At 34.2% G+C, this 18,918-nt stretch overlaps 4 protein-coding genes and 1 pseudogene across 5 annotated transcripts in view; 4 read left to right on the plus strand and 1 right to left on the minus strand.

The window, feature by feature from the left end:
* Positions 1-18,918, minus strand: part of LOC132911091 (optineurin-like) — a 428,401-nt gene that overhangs the window by 149,428 nt on the left and 260,055 nt on the right. The window lies entirely within an intron of this gene.
* Positions 906-5,744, plus strand: LOC132911085 (probable cytochrome P450 6a14). 2 transcript variants are annotated; one of them, XM_060967478.1, is made up of 6 exons: positions 906-924; positions 3,468-3,815; positions 3,991-4,516; positions 4,760-4,981; positions 5,093-5,344; positions 5,462-5,744. In XM_060967478.1, exons 2-6 carry the CDS (start codon positions 3,483-3,485, stop codon positions 5,629-5,631), a joined length of 1,503 nt encoding a protein of 500 aa, XP_060823461.1. In that variant the 5' UTR covers positions 906-924; positions 3,468-3,482; the 3' UTR covers positions 5,632-5,744. The 2 variants fall into 2 exon arrangements, with proteins under 2 accessions (XP_060823461.1, XP_060823459.1); XM_060967476.1 differs by lacking the exon at positions 906-924 and adding an exon at positions 3,005-3,180.
* On the plus strand, positions 6,684-8,589 carry LOC132911407 (probable cytochrome P450 6a14; annotated as a pseudogene).
* LOC132911408 (probable cytochrome P450 6a23) lies at positions 8,621-9,591 on the plus strand. Its single transcript, XM_060968025.1, has 4 exons — positions 8,621-8,642; positions 8,680-8,901; positions 9,100-9,351; positions 9,497-9,591. Exons 1-4 carry the CDS (start codon positions 8,621-8,623, stop codon positions 9,589-9,591), a joined length of 591 nt encoding a protein of 196 aa, XP_060824008.1.
* Positions 9,588-18,686, plus strand: LOC132911409 (uncharacterized). The gene is made up of 12 exons (XM_060968026.1): positions 9,588-9,727; positions 11,342-11,691; positions 11,768-12,293; positions 12,409-12,630; positions 12,727-12,978; positions 13,368-13,525; positions 15,926-15,927; positions 16,388-16,730; positions 17,023-17,548; positions 17,694-17,915; positions 18,004-18,255; positions 18,345-18,686. Exons 2-12 carry the CDS (start codon positions 11,356-11,358, stop codon positions 18,512-18,514), a joined length of 3,009 nt encoding a protein of 1,002 aa, XP_060824009.1. The 5' UTR covers positions 9,588-9,727; positions 11,342-11,355; the 3' UTR covers positions 18,515-18,686.

The raw sequence follows: 18,918 nt of genomic DNA on the forward strand, positions 1-18,918 counted from the left end.
CTTTCCTTAATGAAGCTTCCTGTATAAATAGTATAAATAGTATATTACACTTTATGCTCCTTTCTTGTCACGTAGAATCTTTTTACCGATTCTTCGATATCCATCTGCTATCAGTATTCTTATTCACTAGCTATATCAGCAAGTGTCGCACAACAATGTTACATGTGTGTTTACTTGCACAACAGCTTTAACATTGTTTAGCATTTTTAGCATTGTTTATCATTGTTGGCATTGTTTAGAATTCTTGAAGAATAAATGAAATATCTAGCAATCTGCTGTCCCGATTGTTAAAATGTAAAAGCCTTTATCGTACAATCGTTGGTTGTAAAGTCAAAGTCAAAGTATTCTTATGATCCCGACATGAAATTTTCGTTAAATAGCAAAAGAGATAACGCGAAGATAAAACTTTACATACATCTATTTATCAAATACCGAATTTAGCGAATGAATTTTGTATTCACAGTCTGTGTCTACGGAAAGAGAAAATTAGTTAGCTTTATTTAATGGTTCACTATGGGATTTCGTGACTTCTAATTTCTACCATATTTTCGTGCTCTCTCTTTCTCTCTCTAGAGCAAGTTAATTGCACGAGTTAAACTGAAATTGCTTTTACAAGAATAATAATAATTTCAGTAATTATTTGTAAGTTATACGATACGCAGTAATGTACAACTACATAGTAAAGATTAATTTTATTCGATATCAGTAGCGTAATAGTTGACCGTGATATGTGAAACAAGAGAAATATAGAGGGACGTACGTATAATCTCTGTTACTATACATTCACGTATGATTTTATTTCAATTGCGTCACGATTTAAGAAGAGGCGCAAGTAGTGGTCGCTGGCAGTATCAGTTAACATCCTTCCACGATACGCAACAAACGTACACCCGTAACAAACTTTCATAGGATCGCGATTACTAGGTAAGTAGTAGCAATATGTAAAGATTTTGTATCAAGGAAACTTTATTGCGAGTAAGCGTGAAAAACTGTTCTAATTCAACAATTACTTTTCAACGTACATGCCAATTAATCCTATATAATTCATTGAAAAGTTCGGAGAAAATTCTTACCTTTTATTTTATTCATTTTTAGAAACAAGCTAATTTTTTTTTAAAGTTTATAATATGGAATCCGTTTACATGGATTATTTTAAGAAGTAACCTATTTTTTTTAAAGTTTATAAAATGCTTTTATAAACTTATTTATTAAGGAAACGTATTTCCTTGTGGGCTCATGTCTGCTGTAATAAAATCAAAAATATCCGTTTACAATGTATATAATTAGTAAATTTAAACTTTCTACGACGATAATCATGTCGATTGTTTTTTATTTCTAATATTACACAATTTAATTTCACAGTCACATTCATTCAAGATTGTCTCGTATCAATTGTTTGAGCTCATTGTTTAAGGGAAAGAACGTAAACATTCTCTTCAATGTAATCTCAACATTTTTGTGTTATACCACGGTACAATGTCATTGCAATATGTAGTGAAATTACTATTATTTGTACTCCTTTTAAAAATACATTTGTGGAAAAAGTAGTGCACTTATAACTGGGAAAACAATAATTGTTTACAATCAGTAAACCATTGTTTTGAATCTTTATACAAGTACTGTTATTTCTGCATTCTTATCTGCTTACAAATGAACTTTGTAAATACATTTAAAGTGCATCTAAAAGATACTCATGTAATCATGAAAAATCTATCAAACCGTTTAAAATGTAATGTTGTAACATTTGTTTCTTGCAAAACATTTTGTATCCAGATGTTACGTTTTTTAAGAGAGCTACATATCAAAATTTTACCAAAATGAATAGAAATAACTTTTGGTTGCAACGCGTTTCGGTGGGCTTCAAAATAATTCGCATAATTATTTCTACATTTCTACTATACGCACACCAGTCTATGTACTTATTTATTTAAAATTCGGGAACGAACGCCCATCTTTATTAGTGTTGTATTCAATGTAGCAGTCAAAATAATCAATTTACATTGTGTATAACGAGATAACCGTTTTACGCCTTTGCAAGTCACGAGCTTATCGATTGATGGACTTGGTTGAGCAAAACAACTATTCATCGAGGAAATATTTTGCGTCTGTTGAATTCGACCAATGGAACAAATACAAATAATGAAATACCGGAATCCGGCGCGAACCAAAAGCAGAGAGCAGCCTATTTTCTTGGTCAATAGACAGTTGTGATTTTATTGTATAGTTGTTAGAATCGTTACGTTCAATAAAGCAAAGCTATCACGTCAGATTAAAGTTCACGGTTGCTCAAAGTCATAGGAGATTAGCTTCATCATTCGGTTTGACAATTTGATTACCTTGATTTTTCTTTTCGCGATCGTTTCGTTCTATCTTGGCTGTCTTAGGGATGAAACTGAAACGTATTTCCTTGTGGGCTCATGTTTATATATCGAATAAAATAAAGATAAACGAGGAAGCGAAGACGAGTGCTGTAAAATACTGTCTACTTGTTACACTGCTTGTTACTGAGAACTAGCTATCAAAGTTTTACCAAAACGAATGATTTATTTTTATCAATACTAAGTTTTTATCTCGCGTAATATGGAGCACTAGGTTTTAACATTTTATCGGCGATTAAAAGATGCGTACCTGTCAAATGAATGACAATATCGATATAGAGATTTAAGAATACGTTAAAGTGGCTCTGATTATTATTAACATTATAGCGTATGCCCCGAAATACTTGCATCTCGTATTTAAGTCGGAATTTACAAGGACATTTTCAGTCATCTCAATAAAGAGGTTCGCATTAGATAAATGATATCTATAAATTGATTAAAACAATCTCTCGATAATGTATGTCGACCTTAGAATGACCGAGAAAACAAATGTGGAGACACATCTGGAGAAGAAACGATCGTATTAGTTGAATGTATAGCTACTTAAATTGGATGACGACTGTAACAAGAAAAGTGAATAGAGATTGTTTTAGGGCGACGACAAAAGTAAGCATCAGTACGAACGACGGAAGGAACATGACAGTGTCGTCACAGAAATTATTCAGCTACATATTCGAGTAACTTGACAAACAAATTGATAACAACTCGAGAAGATAAGGGGCTATAATCTTGTTAAACAGCGCAAACCTTTATTACAAAGGAAGAAATATTGACAAAGAAAATTGGGATTAAATTTCAGTTTGTAAGATCTTTTTGAGTGGATATCTAATTGTTCTTCGATATAGAATAAAAAAGAATAATCGATAAAAAGCTCAAATTTATTTGATTAACGCTTGCGATAAAAGAAAATTAATCGTTAGACTCCGATCGAGGATTATACACATCGACATGTCGCAGATATCAATCTGCTAGTTATTAATTGCTAGCTTGTTTTCCTACGATTATCGTATGGCTTTAAACATCCACTTTATAAGAAACAAAAGTTACTGCGACCAGTAAATTCTGATCAGTGAAATTTGATTTTTACAGAAAGCCTGATATAACATGGATTATTTCCAACTTGTCTGTGCCATTGGCATGGTGCTTTTAGCGATCTACTATTATTATACCTCAACCTTTGACTACTGGAAGATTCGTGGCATACCCGGACCGCAACCTATTATCTTGATTGGCAATTTGAAAGATGTTTTACTTAGAAAACAATCGCTAAGCGATAAGCTGAAAGATATGTACGAGGAATATAAGAAAGAGCCAATGTTTGGAATATTCGAAGGAACGACGCCTATCCTCATTATTAAAGATCTGGAATTAGTCAAAGACGTTCTCATCAAGGACTTTCCTCTATTCGTTAACCGAGGTTTCCGCCTATTTTCAAAGGTACTTGAAAATTATAATTAATTTACGAATTTTTATTTGTATGTATCATATTCATATTCGAAGATCGTTATTTTCGTTAATTGGCCGAAACTTTTACGCCACTTGACGCATAAAAGAAATATATTAATATTCGCTTCTTGAAGGAAACAAAAATTCAGAAAAAGATTTTATTTAGGCAGAACCACTGGGAGAACATCTGTTCGCCCTGGAGGCGGAAAGATGGCGACCATTGAGAGCAAAACTCTCCCCTGTATTCACGTCAGGCAAACTGAGAGAAATGTTCCCTCTCGTAATAGAATGCTCGAAGAATCTGGAGAAATACATAGACAGCTTGGTGCAAACGGGTAAACCAGTGGAGTGCCGCGATTTGGCTGCGAAATTCACAACCGACGTAATTGGTAGTTGCGCTTTTGGAATCAACATGAACGCTCTCTCGGATGAGGACAGCGAATTTCGCAAAGTAGGCAAAAAATTGTTCGCACAGACCACGCGAACGCAAATCAGAGATATCTGTCGGCAATTCCTGCCAAACATCTACGAAATATTTGGCCATCTACTGCAAGTTCCAGGAGTCGACCAATTCTTAATAGACGTGGTCAAGGACACGATAAAATACAGAAAAGAGAATAAGATAGTCAGACCAGATTTCGTCAACACGCTGATGGAACTTCAAGACCATCCAGAGAAATTAGAAAATTTAGGTATACAGCTTAAAATCAACTCTATGTGACTTTCTTTAGATGTATTACAAATATTTGTCCATTTCTGATAAATTTTAATGTGCAGAATGTGCAGAAGAGTGAAAAGAGAGCCATGAATTTTTGCTTCGAAATTTGAACTCCATTACCGAAAAACTTACACTTAGAAGAAATTTTTCAATTTTAGTTGATAACTCTAATCGCATGAGATTATTATAAAATGGTCGGTGATATTGTCCTTTACAGAACTAACAGATTCATTGCTCACCTCGCAAGCCTTTGTCTTTTTCGCGGCTGGGTTCGAGACTTCCTCAACGACGATATCTCACGCTCTTTACGAACTAGCGCTAAATCAACATATACAGGACAAATTACGTAAGGAAATCAGAGAGGTTTACGACAAACATCAAGGAGTTTTAACGTACGAAGCAGTTAAAGAGATGAAATACCTAGACAAGTTTTTCAAAGGTGCGTTACAATGTTAAAACGAAATTTTGATTTCTGAAGAAAATTATTCAAGCAGTTGGTCGAACATTCGAAACAATGATTCATATAAATTATTTGCTCTTCTCTATGTAGAGGTGCTGAGAATGTACCCGATAGTACCGTTTATACTGAGAGAGGCATCGGAAAATTACACGTTCAAAGGCACCAAGGTCAGTATAGAAAAAGGCACGAAAATATGGGTGCCAGTTTATGGAATCCAAAGAGATGCAGATATCTACCCGGAACCTGAGAAATTCGATCCTGAAAGATTCAACGACGATGCTGTTGCTGCTAGACACCCTATGGCTTATTTGCCTTTTGGCGATGGTCCAAGAAATTGCATTGGTAAGTTAATAAAAATAAGCAAAAGAAAAGAAAACCTACGCAGTATTAGTAAAGTATCTTTTACCTCTAAAAAAAAAAAAAGCATGAATGACGTAGCTTCTTAATCGTTACTTTCAGGATCTCGTTTTGCACAGTATGAAAGCAAGGTTGGCATTATAGCGATCATTCGCAATCATAAGGTCGACGTTTGTAAGGAAACTAGGATTCCCTACGAAAGTGATCCCCGTTCATTTATGTTGACGTTAAAGGGAGGTGTGCATTTGAAAATAATGAAAGCGGAAAATTAATATACTAAAGAATTATATTGTTATACGCAATGAAGTACATATCTAGCTAATTTTAATTCGATGATTTATGCTGACTCTTAAAATTGATAATAAAATTACAGTATCAATTACAAGTTCGCGTTAATTAAAATGTTCGATGACGCTGACTCTTAAAATTGATAATAAAATTACAGTATCAATTACAAGTTCGCATTAATCAAAATGTTTATTATTGGTTACTACCAATGGTAATTTATTATTCACTCTTCTCGTCCTCGTCTTCTGTGACTGGTCGAGTTAAACATTTTCCGTGCTATTAACACGTCAAAACCCTTGAACAGTTTTCTTAGAGCGAAATAGTTCCTATCATTAGATCAGTGGCAAAAGCAGACTGTTCTATTTACAGTAATTTAATAGTTTTCATTCACTTAACATTTTACTACTCATACTTAATTCATAAGTAAATATATTCATTTATATAAATGAATTCATAAGTAAGATAAACATTGTGTTTTATCTGCATGACACGTTACATTGTCAGGATGAGTTAGCAAAAGATTGAATCAAAACTGTTGGTGATTTATATATTGATTCAATATGTATCAGTAAATTCGTAATTATATTTGCAAGCCACACGGCGACGGTACATAATGATGAGTGGTTTACGTAAACGATACGAGGAAATCTTTGTCAAGGATTTCGCTGCGATTTATTATAATGACTCTCGAAAAATACTGTTTATATATATATATATATATATACACACACACACACAGCTTCCCTACATTATTTTTATTATATCTGTAAACTGGTTTTGTCATCTGTGATATTTCATATCTTTCAGGTTTTATAAATATATTTAATGATCATAGGGGTCATGTTTCTATAAATCAAATAAATGTTATATAAGGAAATGGACTAGTGCTGTGCCACTGTTTCTTATCAAACTCCTTCCAAGAAAACTGATAAAATAACATAACATCCAAACTAATAATTGCCATATATACACACGTATTTTATAGATAATCAAAGGAGAATATTCACTGCGGTGAAACAAAGTTGAAATTTTTCGTGAGAAGTAGTTTCCGTCAGTCTGCCTTTTGATCGCTGCCTTCGTACAAATAGTGTGTGTTGCATGGCACCGAGCTACAAAATACCGACAGTAGCTATCGCTCAGCTGATTCAAATTGACACATCATCGTTAATGTCATTTGACATTGTGATACGGACAGATACGTTTCTTCCTTCGTAGTAGAAGCTTTATTTAAAGAACAACCATGTAAGTATGACAACAACTTGAAGTTTAATATGTAGATTTAAATGTCGCGTATTTATTATTCAACAAACTAATTACCTTAAGTGCTCATTTACAATTCAAAAGTAAAATTTAAATGTCCTTATAGATCAACCAAAACTTATTGATTTTGTAGAAACTTTTTGATATTGGTAACGTGATAAGAGTAACTTCGTTTTTTACACTACATTGGCAATTCGTCACAGTGCACGTAGATGATAAAAACAACACGAAGTATATTACGTAATCTAGGTGCATCGCGGGAAATTATTACTTGACTAACGCTATTACATCGGAAGTATATTTTCCTCGCGTATCCATAGACTATCGTTCAAAAATATGCAAATACTTGCATCTGTTTGACAGAGAAGAATTACATAAAAATACGTTCGAAAGACTCTCTAATAATTCCAGTTATTTGTTATTAATACGATCGTATAGAATATGATTATTCGAGGAAAATATTTCTGAAACATCAATCCGTCATAGTAAACTGAAGATTGATAATTTTGAAACCAAACGTAAAACCATTTAAAAATAAGTAAAACAGAGAAACGACAGCAGTCATTGATTGTGATTTTTAATTATTCAAATTTAGTACCTTACAACATGGACTACTTTCAACTTTTCTTCGGCATTGCTGCGATAGTTCTCGCGATCTATTATTACTATACCTCGGTTTATGACACCTGGAAGAATCGTGGCGTACCTGGGCCAAAACCGTCAATGTTTGTTGGCAATTTTACGGATATTATCCTTAAAAGACAGGCCGTAGCCACAATTGTGAAAAATATGTACAACGAGTACAAAAATGAACCGGCCTTTGGCATATACGAAGGAACAACACCGGTTCTTGTTATTAACGACCTAGACTTGATCAAGGATGTTCTCATCAGAGACTTCTCTTTATTCGTGGACAGAGGGTTCAAAATATTTGAAAAGGTATTTTCTTTTTTCATTGCTCTGCGCAACAATATTATTGAAAATAGATTTATTGAGTTGATTTGATGTAAAAAGCGTGTTGAGTTCAAAGATAAACGAGATGTTTTGGAAATAATAAAATAATCGTACAAACATTTTTCGGAAATTATTATTCGCAAGACTTGCCGAAATCAAAGTGTTTGTAAATTTATCGATATATAATTTCTTGCGTAGATAGAGCCATTGTCGCAGCATCTCTTCCTTTTGGAAGCCAAGAGGTGGAGACCACTGAGAACGAAGTTATCACCAATATTCACCTCCGGAAAGCTGAAAGAGATGTTCCCACTTATAGTAGAGTGCGCGGGAAATTTAGAAAAATATTTAGATAAGGTAGTAGAAAAGGATGTGCCAGTAGAGTGTCGTGATTTGGCTGCAAAATTCACGACCGACGTGATCGGAAGCTGTGCATTCGGCATCAGCGCGAATGCTCTTGAAGATGAGAACAGCGAATTCCGAAGAATGGGCAAACGAATTTTCGCTCCCAGTTTAAAACAGACTGTTCGAGAATCTTTCAGACGATTTGTACCATTTCTGCTTAAAACAGTTGGTTACTTTTTACGGTTGACGGAGGTGAACAACTTTTTCATAAATCTGGTTCGTGACACAATAGAATATAGGAAGACGAACAATATAACAAGACCAGATTTTATTAACCTGCTGATGCAACTGAAAGAACATCCAGAAAAGATGGAAAATGTTGGTGAGTAGGGAGTTTGAAAGTATATCTGAGATGAAATGGCGAAAAATACATATATCAGTAACAGATTTATAACAAAAAATTGTGTGTCTTGCAGAACTAACCGACTCCTTAATTGCCGCGCAAGCGTTTGTCTTTTTCGTTGCTGGATTTGAAACGTCTTCGTCGACGATATCGCATACTCTCTATGAATTAGCACAAAATCAGGAAATGCAAGATAAATTACGGCAAGAAATTAGAGATGCGTACAACAAAGATGGTGGAACTCTGACGTACGAAGGTATCAAAGGAATGAAATATTTGGACAAAGTGTTTAAAGGTGTGTACCAACAAATATTAAAGTACGTCTACCTAATGAAATCTGTAATAACAATTTATAACAAAAAGAAAGAAATACTTGATTATTCATGAGATAGTAAAAAGATCATTCGCTTATAAATGAGAGAATAGATCCGATTCTCGTGAATAAAACCTGTGCTTTATTTTTACGGAAGAAATATTCTTTGTTACTTCATAGAGACACTAAGGAAGTATCCAATACTGACGATATTAAACAGGCAAGCAATGGAGAATTATACGTTTAAAGGCACAAAACTCACCATACCAAAAGGAACAATAGTATGGATACCAATATATGGTATACAACACGATCCAAATATTTATTCAGATCCTGAGAAATTTGATCCGGAAAGATTTAACGAGGATGCTGTTGCTGCCAGACATCCTATGAGCTATCTATCCTTTGGCGATGGCCCGCGAAACTGCATTGGTATTTAAATAAAATAAATAAAATATACTCGCAATATAGTATCTTGTTCCCTTATTCTTATATAGTGGCATTATTTAATACTATGACAATTATACGATTAATTATACGACATTGGATCGATGTAATTTTTAAAAATTGATTTCAGGTGCCCGATTCGCCCAATATCAAAGCAAGGTCGGTGTTGCAACGATTCTGCTCAATTACAAAGTCAATGTTTCAAGTCAAAGTCAAAGTGGGTAGAAGCAAACTTACATTCATATTATTTCTGGCAGACACTGCTTCAGTCAGTATAGTTTGGCATTGACCGTAGATACAATCCAAACAGTTTCTTTCTCGCAGAAAGCTTTCATCTTCATATAATTACACATCTCGACAAGTAAGTGGACAATATCTTACGGTCGCATTACTGCGATACGTTGGCTATATAGCGTGTAGTTGATTATAAATACAGATTGTGCAATTGCGTAGCAGCAACAATACGTCGAAAAGTTGAAATGTTACATAACACATATTATAGGTTATGTTCTGTAGGTTAACATCATCTTCTTTGCTTTTATCATCAAATGATACACGGACTTATGCGATAGTTATTTTGTTTCAAATGAACGTAGTAATAATTTTGCTTATTACACGCAAAGGTATTATCTGTCGCGCTGAATTATCAGGAAACGAGAATAATTATCAGAAAATATCTGTATATAATCACACAAGCATCGTTTACTTTATTTTATACTTTACGTAAATTATTCTATCAGTGATGACAATTATTATTAAACAATAAGTTAGAATTTATTGGAGCGTAGTTTTATGACAAAATTTGATTTACGTGTTATTTATAACTGAATATAATGCAAAAAGACACAAAATGATTAATTTGTTGTTTCAGACATTAGCTACTTATAGATTATCATTAAATCTTTATCAGTCGGCATCGGTGTTCCTGAACTTTTATTTTCGCCGTTTATCTACTGCAAGATATCTGCCATAACAATATCAGTTTGGTGCAAGTCACTATAGTCACTTGACTGTTGACACCAGACAGAGTTTGCTAATTTATATTTTTGCGATACCTTTGTTTACGTACACCATTTTAATAGTGTCTGATTAAATCAACTTTAGGTAAGCTCCTATTATCCGAACTATCGCTGCGCGTAAATTCAATTATATATATATCAATGTAATTATTAATATAATATCAATGTAATCAATTATAATTATTAACTGAACCAAAAATTGTTAACGATAGAGAGAAATATATAAATGGACTTTTATTATATAAACGACTTAGTCGTATGAACCAAATCGTTCCTCAATGGGGTTTATATAAACGGAGTCTCACTGTATGTGCAATTTTCTAATTTGTACAACTAATTTTAAAACGTGCGGACAGTGCTCTTAATTTAATAGCAAATTACTTGTCCGAAACTCGACTAAATGTCACGAATATTCTAAAGTTATGCTATACATTTGACAAATTTTTAAAAATCTATGCTATAAATATTTTTATTTCATTAAAAGTTTTATAGAGTATAAACAGCAAAAACAACATCAAGTAAGTACGTTCCATGATTCATCGCTAGTACCAATGATCGTCTGAGCGCGATCATCATTATCTACTTCGAAACAATTGTTGCCATCGTGACGCGTCGTGTCGTCACTAATCGTAAGCACATGTCTTTAATTTTCCTATTGATAATATTATTATATGAACTCCACGCGGTTGCGGTTCATTTATCACAATTGTAGAATATACAGAGACAGTATAGAGACAACATGTTACACCATTAAAACAGGTAAGTTTTTAAAAACCAATCAAAATTTGTTAGCCGTATTCAGCCTGTCCGTTAACGATTTATTTATTTTTTTATCCTATAATATCATATAGGTACAAAATGTTCGATCATTAATAGTTAAGAACACGTTTTTAATTGCACACTCTATATTTAAAAATTACCCTACAAACACTGATACTTATTCGTTGAAATTAAAGAAATCTTGTTCGACATGGACTATTTTCAACTACTGTGTGGCATTTCCGTACTACTTCTTGCGATCTATTACCATTACTCCTCATGCTACAACTTTTGGAAAAGTCGCAATATACCTGGACCAAAACCGATAATCTTCATTGGCAACTTTCTGACCGTCCTTCTTAAAAGAGAGTCGATAGCCGATTGGACGAAGAGGTTGTACGACCAATATAAGAATGAACCAGCTTTTGGGATATACATGGGAACATCACCACTTCTGATTCCCAATAACTTAGATATAATTAAAGATATTCTCATCAGGGACTTCTCTTTATTCGCTGAGCGAGGATTTAAAATATTTGATGAAAAAGTAATTAGCAACTTCATTGTTCCTGCGTTACATACACTTTTCAAGTAACTAATTATTATTGCAATTTCTTGCGTAGATAGAACCAATACATCAAAATCTCGTCATGTTAGAAGCTGAAAGATGGCGGCCGTTGAGAGCTAAACTCTCGCCGGTATTCACATCCGGCAAGCTCAAAGAAATGTTCCCACTTATAGTAGAATGCGCGGGAAAGTTGGAGAAACACTTGGAAAAATTAGCAGAGGAGGACGAACCAGTGGAGTGCCGTGAGTTGACTGCAAAATTCGGGATCGATTCGATCGGTAGCTGTGCTTTTGGACTAGACATGAATGCTCTCGACAATGAGAACTCCGAATTTCTTCGAATGAGCAAACAAATTTTCGCAATTAACACGAAACAGATAATTCGTGATTTTTGTAGAGAATTTACACCATCCTTGTATAAAGTAATTGGTTCTTACCTCCAACCAAAAGAAGTTAACGATTTTTTTCTAAATTTATTTATCGATACGACGAAGTACAGGATGAATAATAACATAATCAGACCAGATTTTGTGCACTTGCTGATGGAACTGAAGAAACACCCCGATAGAGTTAACAATATTGGTGAGGATGAGAATACAGTTTAAGATTATGCTTCGAATAAAATTAGATCTTTTGTAATAGCAGATATTGCAATATCATAATAATGCATAGTAACAAATCTTGTTATATTTTGCAGAACTCACAGACGCGTTGCTTGCTTCGCAAACTTTCACTTTCTTCATCGGTGGATTCGAAACATCTTCCTCAACGATGTCACATGCTCTTTACGAGTTAGCACAAAATCCCGAAATACAAGATAAACTAAGAGAAGAAATTAGAGACGTATACGACAAAAATAATGGAGTTTTGACATACGCAGATATCAGTAGAATGAAATACTTGGATAAAGTGCTTAAAGGTGCGTAGTAGAGAGTAAACTCGCAAAATTATTGAAATATTCAAAGATAATTTTATTAATACGAATGGTAATATTTTCTATGCCTTTCCTCCGCAGAAACACTAAGAAAGTACCCGCCATTACCTATTTTAAATAGGCAAGTGATGGAAAATTATACGTTTAAAGGCACGAAAATTTCCATACCAAAAGGAACAAATATATGTATATCAATATATGCCATTCAAAATGATCCAAATGTATATCCGGATCCTGAGAAATTCGATCCTGAAAGATTTAACGAAGATGCTGTCGCCGCTAGGCATCCTATGAGTTATCTGTCTTTTGGCGATGGACCAAGAAACTGCATTGGTATGCTGATAAAATAATAAAATAATAAAATATCAAATCGTTGGCACGTGCTTGGATCGTTGGTTTCAATCAGCATGACATTGTAGAAAAGATAAATCGTCAACATCTTTTCCCTTTCTTCTATCATCTTCTCCCATTTAGAAAGCGTCTCTTCTATCTTCAATATATAAAATCTTTACGAGTTGGAATTTGTTCAAAATTTTCTGCGAAGAGTTTCCTCCCCAAAGTTATCCCCAAGAGTTTCCTTTAAGCCAAATAAATATATAATTTTTTATAATTATTTGCAGGTGTTCCCTTATTCTTATATAGTGGCATTATTTAATACTATGACAATTATACGATTAATTATACGACATTGAATCGATGTAATTTTTAAAAATTAATTTCAGGTGCCCGTTTCGCGCAATATCAAAGCAAGGTTGGACTTGCAACGATTCTGCGTAACCACAGAGTCGATGTCTGCGAGAAAACCAAAATTCCCTTTGAAAATGACAATCGTACCGTTATATTGGCGCTGAAAGGAGGAGTGTATTTGAAAATAGCTAAGGCATAAAACAAATAATTATTCTTATACTTATATTATTATACTAAAATATTAAATATTATAATATATTGTTTTATGTTATTATATTATACTAAAAAGAGTTTTAAAACACAGAAACAAGACATTAATAAAATAAATATGACAAAAATTTGATACATTTGTGGTATTTGAAAGTGGTCGGCACAGACGACTAATCGAGACCGATTAACCGATTAGACGGCTAACCAAAAACCTTAATCGGTACATCTCTACTACTTGAACTGACGTAGAAACTTGCACTAGTTGAATCCTTTATGGAGTCTTTAATTTTGACCAATTAGTTACATCGGTTTCTCTCCTAACTCTTTTAGTAAAATTCTTCTTGGAAAGGACGCGACCGAAGCCATCGACAGCGCATAGACAAAAGACTGCATCGAAGGCAAACCATAAGTGGTACACATGCAACGTTGGCTTCAGGGTTTTTCAGTCATAGGGTAACACTGCTAGCGCGCGGATCTGGACCAGCTCATATTGTATTCCAAACTTTGTACTTAAACTTTAATATTCAAAAAAAATATATATATATTTTCTGCCTTAGAATTTATCCACACGTTCCTTTGTATTCACATACATCCAATAACTTTAACATGGACAATATAAATGTTCGGAGAGACTCGCGTGGTAAGTTACAATGTCGAATTGTAATGTCGCTTACAATAAGGTTACAAGTGCTCGTCTCGTATAGTTATTTGCAAGATCACGATGTTAGTCATAATAGGAGTCATTATAAATAGTGAGTTACGGTGTCGCCAAAGGTATAAATCGTAAGTAGGATCTGAACCGAGAGATGGGTTCAGTGATTTAGCGACTAGGCGACTAGTAGAGAGATGTTGACTGATCAAAGGATGGAAAATCAGTAAGTAAGATTTGAACCGAGAGATGGGTTCAGCGATTTAGCGACTAGGCGACTAGTAGAGAGATGTTGACTGATCAAAGGATGGAAAGTCAGTAAGTAAGATTTGAACCGAGAGATGGGTTCAGCGATTTAGCGACTAGGCGACTAGTAGAGAGATGTTGACTGATCAAAGGATGGAAAATCAGTAAGTAAGATTTGAACCGAGAGATGGGTTCAGCGATTTAGCGACTAGGCGACTAGTAGAGAGATGTTGACTGATCAAAGGATGGAAAGTCAGTAAGTAAGATTTGAACCGAGAGATGGGTTCAGCGATTTAGCGACTAGGCGACTAGTAGAAAGATGTTGACTGATCAAAGGATGGAAAGTCAGTAAGTAAGATTTGAACCGAGAGATGGGTTCAGCGATTTAGCGACTAGGCGACTAGTAGAGAGATGTTAACTGATCAAAGGATGGAAAGTCAGTAAGTAAGATGTGAACCGAGAGATGGGTTCAGCGATTTAGCGACTAGGCGACTAGTAGAGAGATTTTGACCAATCAAAGGATGGAAAGTCAATGAAGTTCGGTGACGTACGCAGTAAAAGTGTGTAACATCCGGTTGTTATCTTGCCTGTAGCGTGGAACCTGATTTGTGTAGAATCACCGAACGCAACACTCGCTATCTGCAAGTCATCATGAGTATGTCTCCGATAATAATCATAGCATTCGTTTAAAGATCGAAAGCGTCAGTAGATTAGCATTAGTCTATTCTACATCAAGTTAAGGAAAGCATCATTTTCTACGACTCAGGAATATATCGTCTGGCATTAATAAGACATCTATATACATACGTACTTATGTGCATCTGGAAAAATAGTGAGAAGCGATATCAGTTGCTTTGTAAGTACTATATCGAAGCTTATATAACGCTTTTAACTACGTTATTAACCTACTTTTAGCTGAATAAATTTACTTTTTAATTCTATTGCTTTATATTGTGCATGTATATACATAATTCAGGATAATATTTCAAGTAGTTTCATTCAAGTGCTAAATGTTAATTTTATTATTCGATGCATACATAAAACGTCAAAAATTATGCAACACACACACAAGAATAATAATTATACACATTCGTTTCGGAAACATGAGACGTCAAAAATTATACAACACATACACAACAATAATAATTATATACATATAACACTAATCTAATAACAGAAATCTACTACATAAGTACATGTACATAATTTTACTAATTTTGAATAGCACAGTTTGTTACTAATAAAACAAATAGCGTTGACATGCATATATTTCTCAGTTTTTACGCGCAACGAATATTATTTCAATTATAGTGATATCGCGTGGGAAAAGATATTGCGAGTAATACAGCAGATAGCTTTACGTGTCTGATAATCTGGATGATAAAAATATTGGCTGATTCACTTCGTATTTAAATAGTTCTTAATACAACAACGTTTTAAAATACACAAATATAACATTTTCATACAATATTCATGTAATGATAACAGATGTATACAAGAATTTATAGTTTCAAAGTTTCAAAGAATAAAGACGTTTTTTATGTAATCATCGAATATATTCAATAACGCTGCAACTTAGCATTAGCAAATAAGTCAGATACTGTTCATATATTATGTATGTGTTATATTAACAACACAAATAAGACAATAAATTTTATTCATAATTCGATGTACGTTGCTCAACAAGGACATGCCTCTAAACGCGCGGAGAAGCTAAGCAGACTTGTACATGCGTTTATTCAGAATAAAGATTATCAAAAATATCACCGTATTCACGTGTATCTACCAACACCATAAATACACCTTCGAATTAGGTCAAAATATCGTCAAGGGTCCAGCATTCGATCAGCACCGCTTTAACAATATAATTTAACACCTCTTCTTTTATTCTACGGCGAAAAAAATGTCTTACAGAATTTTTATAGCACAACATTATAAATTCGTTTTCAGAAGAGAAATTATGAGTGACTTTGAAATTTTGTGCGGGTTAGCCGCATTACTTCTGGCTTTCTATTATTATTCCACGTCAACTTTCGATTTTTGGAAGAGTCGTGGAGTTCCAGGACCAAAACCTATATTCTTATTTGGAAACACCATGGAGCTGATGTTTGCAAGAATATCAATGGTAACTTACCTACAGGACCTTTATAAAGCATACAAAAACGAGCCGATGGTTGGGTTGTTCATGAGAAGATCACCGGTTCTTGTTCTAAAAGATCCGGAACTGATAAAAGATGTCATAATTAGAGATTTCTCGACATTCACCGATCGAGGATTTGCCGTTCATGAAAGGGTATGTTACATTGCATTTGTAAGTGAAAAAATGAGCGATAAACTATTAATACCCACTCTGTGTTATATATCTACATTTCTTATTCGTACTTATGATCTATTAATAGTGCAATCTCAATGTAAACACATATCTTAATCGTAAAGCGAGACATAAATAGATGTTCCAGATAATTTATTACTTAACGAAGGAATTTCTAATCTTCTATTCTCCGGCGATAACGATACATTTGTGCTGTTCGCTCGAAAGGAAATATTTTATTGGTTTTTAAACTGATATCGCGAACTATTCACAGACAGAACCATTGTCAATGAATCTCTTCAATTTGGAACTAAAAAGATGGCGTCCGTTAAGATCGAAGCTCACTCCAATGTTCACATCCGGCAAACTGAAAGACATGTTTGGTCTCATTCTCGAATGTGCAGAGCATTTCGAAAAATACTTGGATAAACTGACCGAGAAGGAAGAGCCCATAGATTTTCGCGAGGTAACTGCGAAATTCACGACCGACGTGATTGGTTCCTGCGCCTTTGGAATCGAGATGAGCTCGTTATCGGACGAAGACAGCAAGTTTCGTAAAATCGGCAGACAAATCTTCGCCACGAACTTGGAGAATGCAATACGGTTAAAAATTAAACTGTACATGCCGAAACTGTACGATTTGTTGGGTTACATCGTGCCCGACAGAAAACTTGCTCCGTTCTTTACCAAGCTCGTGACAGACACTATGAAGTACAGGAAAGGGCATAACATATACAGGCCTGACTTTATACATATGCTTATGGAATTGAAAGAACATCCAGAGAAATTGGGCGACATTAGTAAGTTTATAGTAACAATTTAATTTTAATATCGTATTATAATCACGTTATATCGTATTGGCGAATAATAAGAACGAAAATAATACGACTCATTTCTTAGTGCAACATAATAATTTAATTAACACAAGTGAACTATATTTTGCAGAATTAACGGATAGTTTATTAACTGCGCAAGCTTTCGTTTTCTTTGCTGCCGGCTTTGAAACTTCGTCGTCGGCAATGAGCAACGCTCTTTACGAACTCGCTCTAAATCAAGAAATTCAAGACAAATTACGTCAAGAGATCAGGGAACACCTCGCGAAACACAACGGAGAGTTGCAATACGAACACGTTAAAAACATGGAATACTTGGAGAAAGTGTTTAAAGGTATGTATTAGCTTTACTTCGAATAGAAGGTTAATAAAAGCTTTACAAAAAAATATAATAAAACATCTTTCTTAATTTATCTTCATAGAAACATTAAGGAAGTATCCACCAGGATCTCTATTGCCAAGAAAATCTACTTCCGCCTATACTTTCAAGGACACAAAAGTCAGTATACCGAAGGATTCAATAATATGGATTCCAATGTACGCGTTGCATCACGATGCTGACATTTATCCAAATCCGGAAGTGTTCAATCCAGAGAATTTCAACGAAGACGCCATTGAGGCTCGTCATCCGATGACCTATTTACCATTCGGCGATGGACCAAGAAATTGCATCGGTACGTTCAATTATACGAGCATTTCTGTTGAACTTGTTTGTTTCTGTTTAAATTACCAATTTATTAATTTGCATCGTTTTTATTCTTAGGTTCACGTTTCGCTATTTTTCAAACCAAAGTGGGTCTAATCACGATTCTTCGTAATTATAAAGTGGACGTTTGTGAGAAAACTATGATTCCATACGAGTTTATCAAGACGTCGTTTCTACTGACGCCGAAGGGGGGCATATATTTGAAGTTAACGAAACTAAAAACATAATTTCAAAGTGAAAGATACTTTTAAAGACACTAATTTTAATCGTATTAACACCGAATAACAAATTTTTCTACGCTTGTGTTGTAAAGTAAATTTTGTAATTGTGACATGGCAAGGAACTGAGAAAAGGTAATTTTTGAATATAAATAAATTAGATCGATAGTTCGTAGACGCATCATAATGTGCTTATGAAGTTAGAATTATTTTCGTCCTCTGCCATGCAAACGTAATGGAATTTAACGTTTTTAAGAGTGTTAACTCATTAATCATTTTAATTTTTCCATGAATAATCGTACACGTATGAACGGTACATACGCAACATGATATTCGGTTTGTGCGAAAACATTGTTCTGTGATAGCATCCCCACGTATTTTACTGAAATTCCCCGAAGTTTTCTTCCAATAAA

Source organism: Bombus pascuorum, chromosome 10, assembly GCF_905332965.1.
Source record: "Bombus pascuorum chromosome 10, iyBomPasc1.1, whole genome shotgun sequence".
NCBI lineage: Eukaryota > Metazoa > Arthropoda > Insecta > Hymenoptera > Apidae > Bombus > Bombus pascuorum.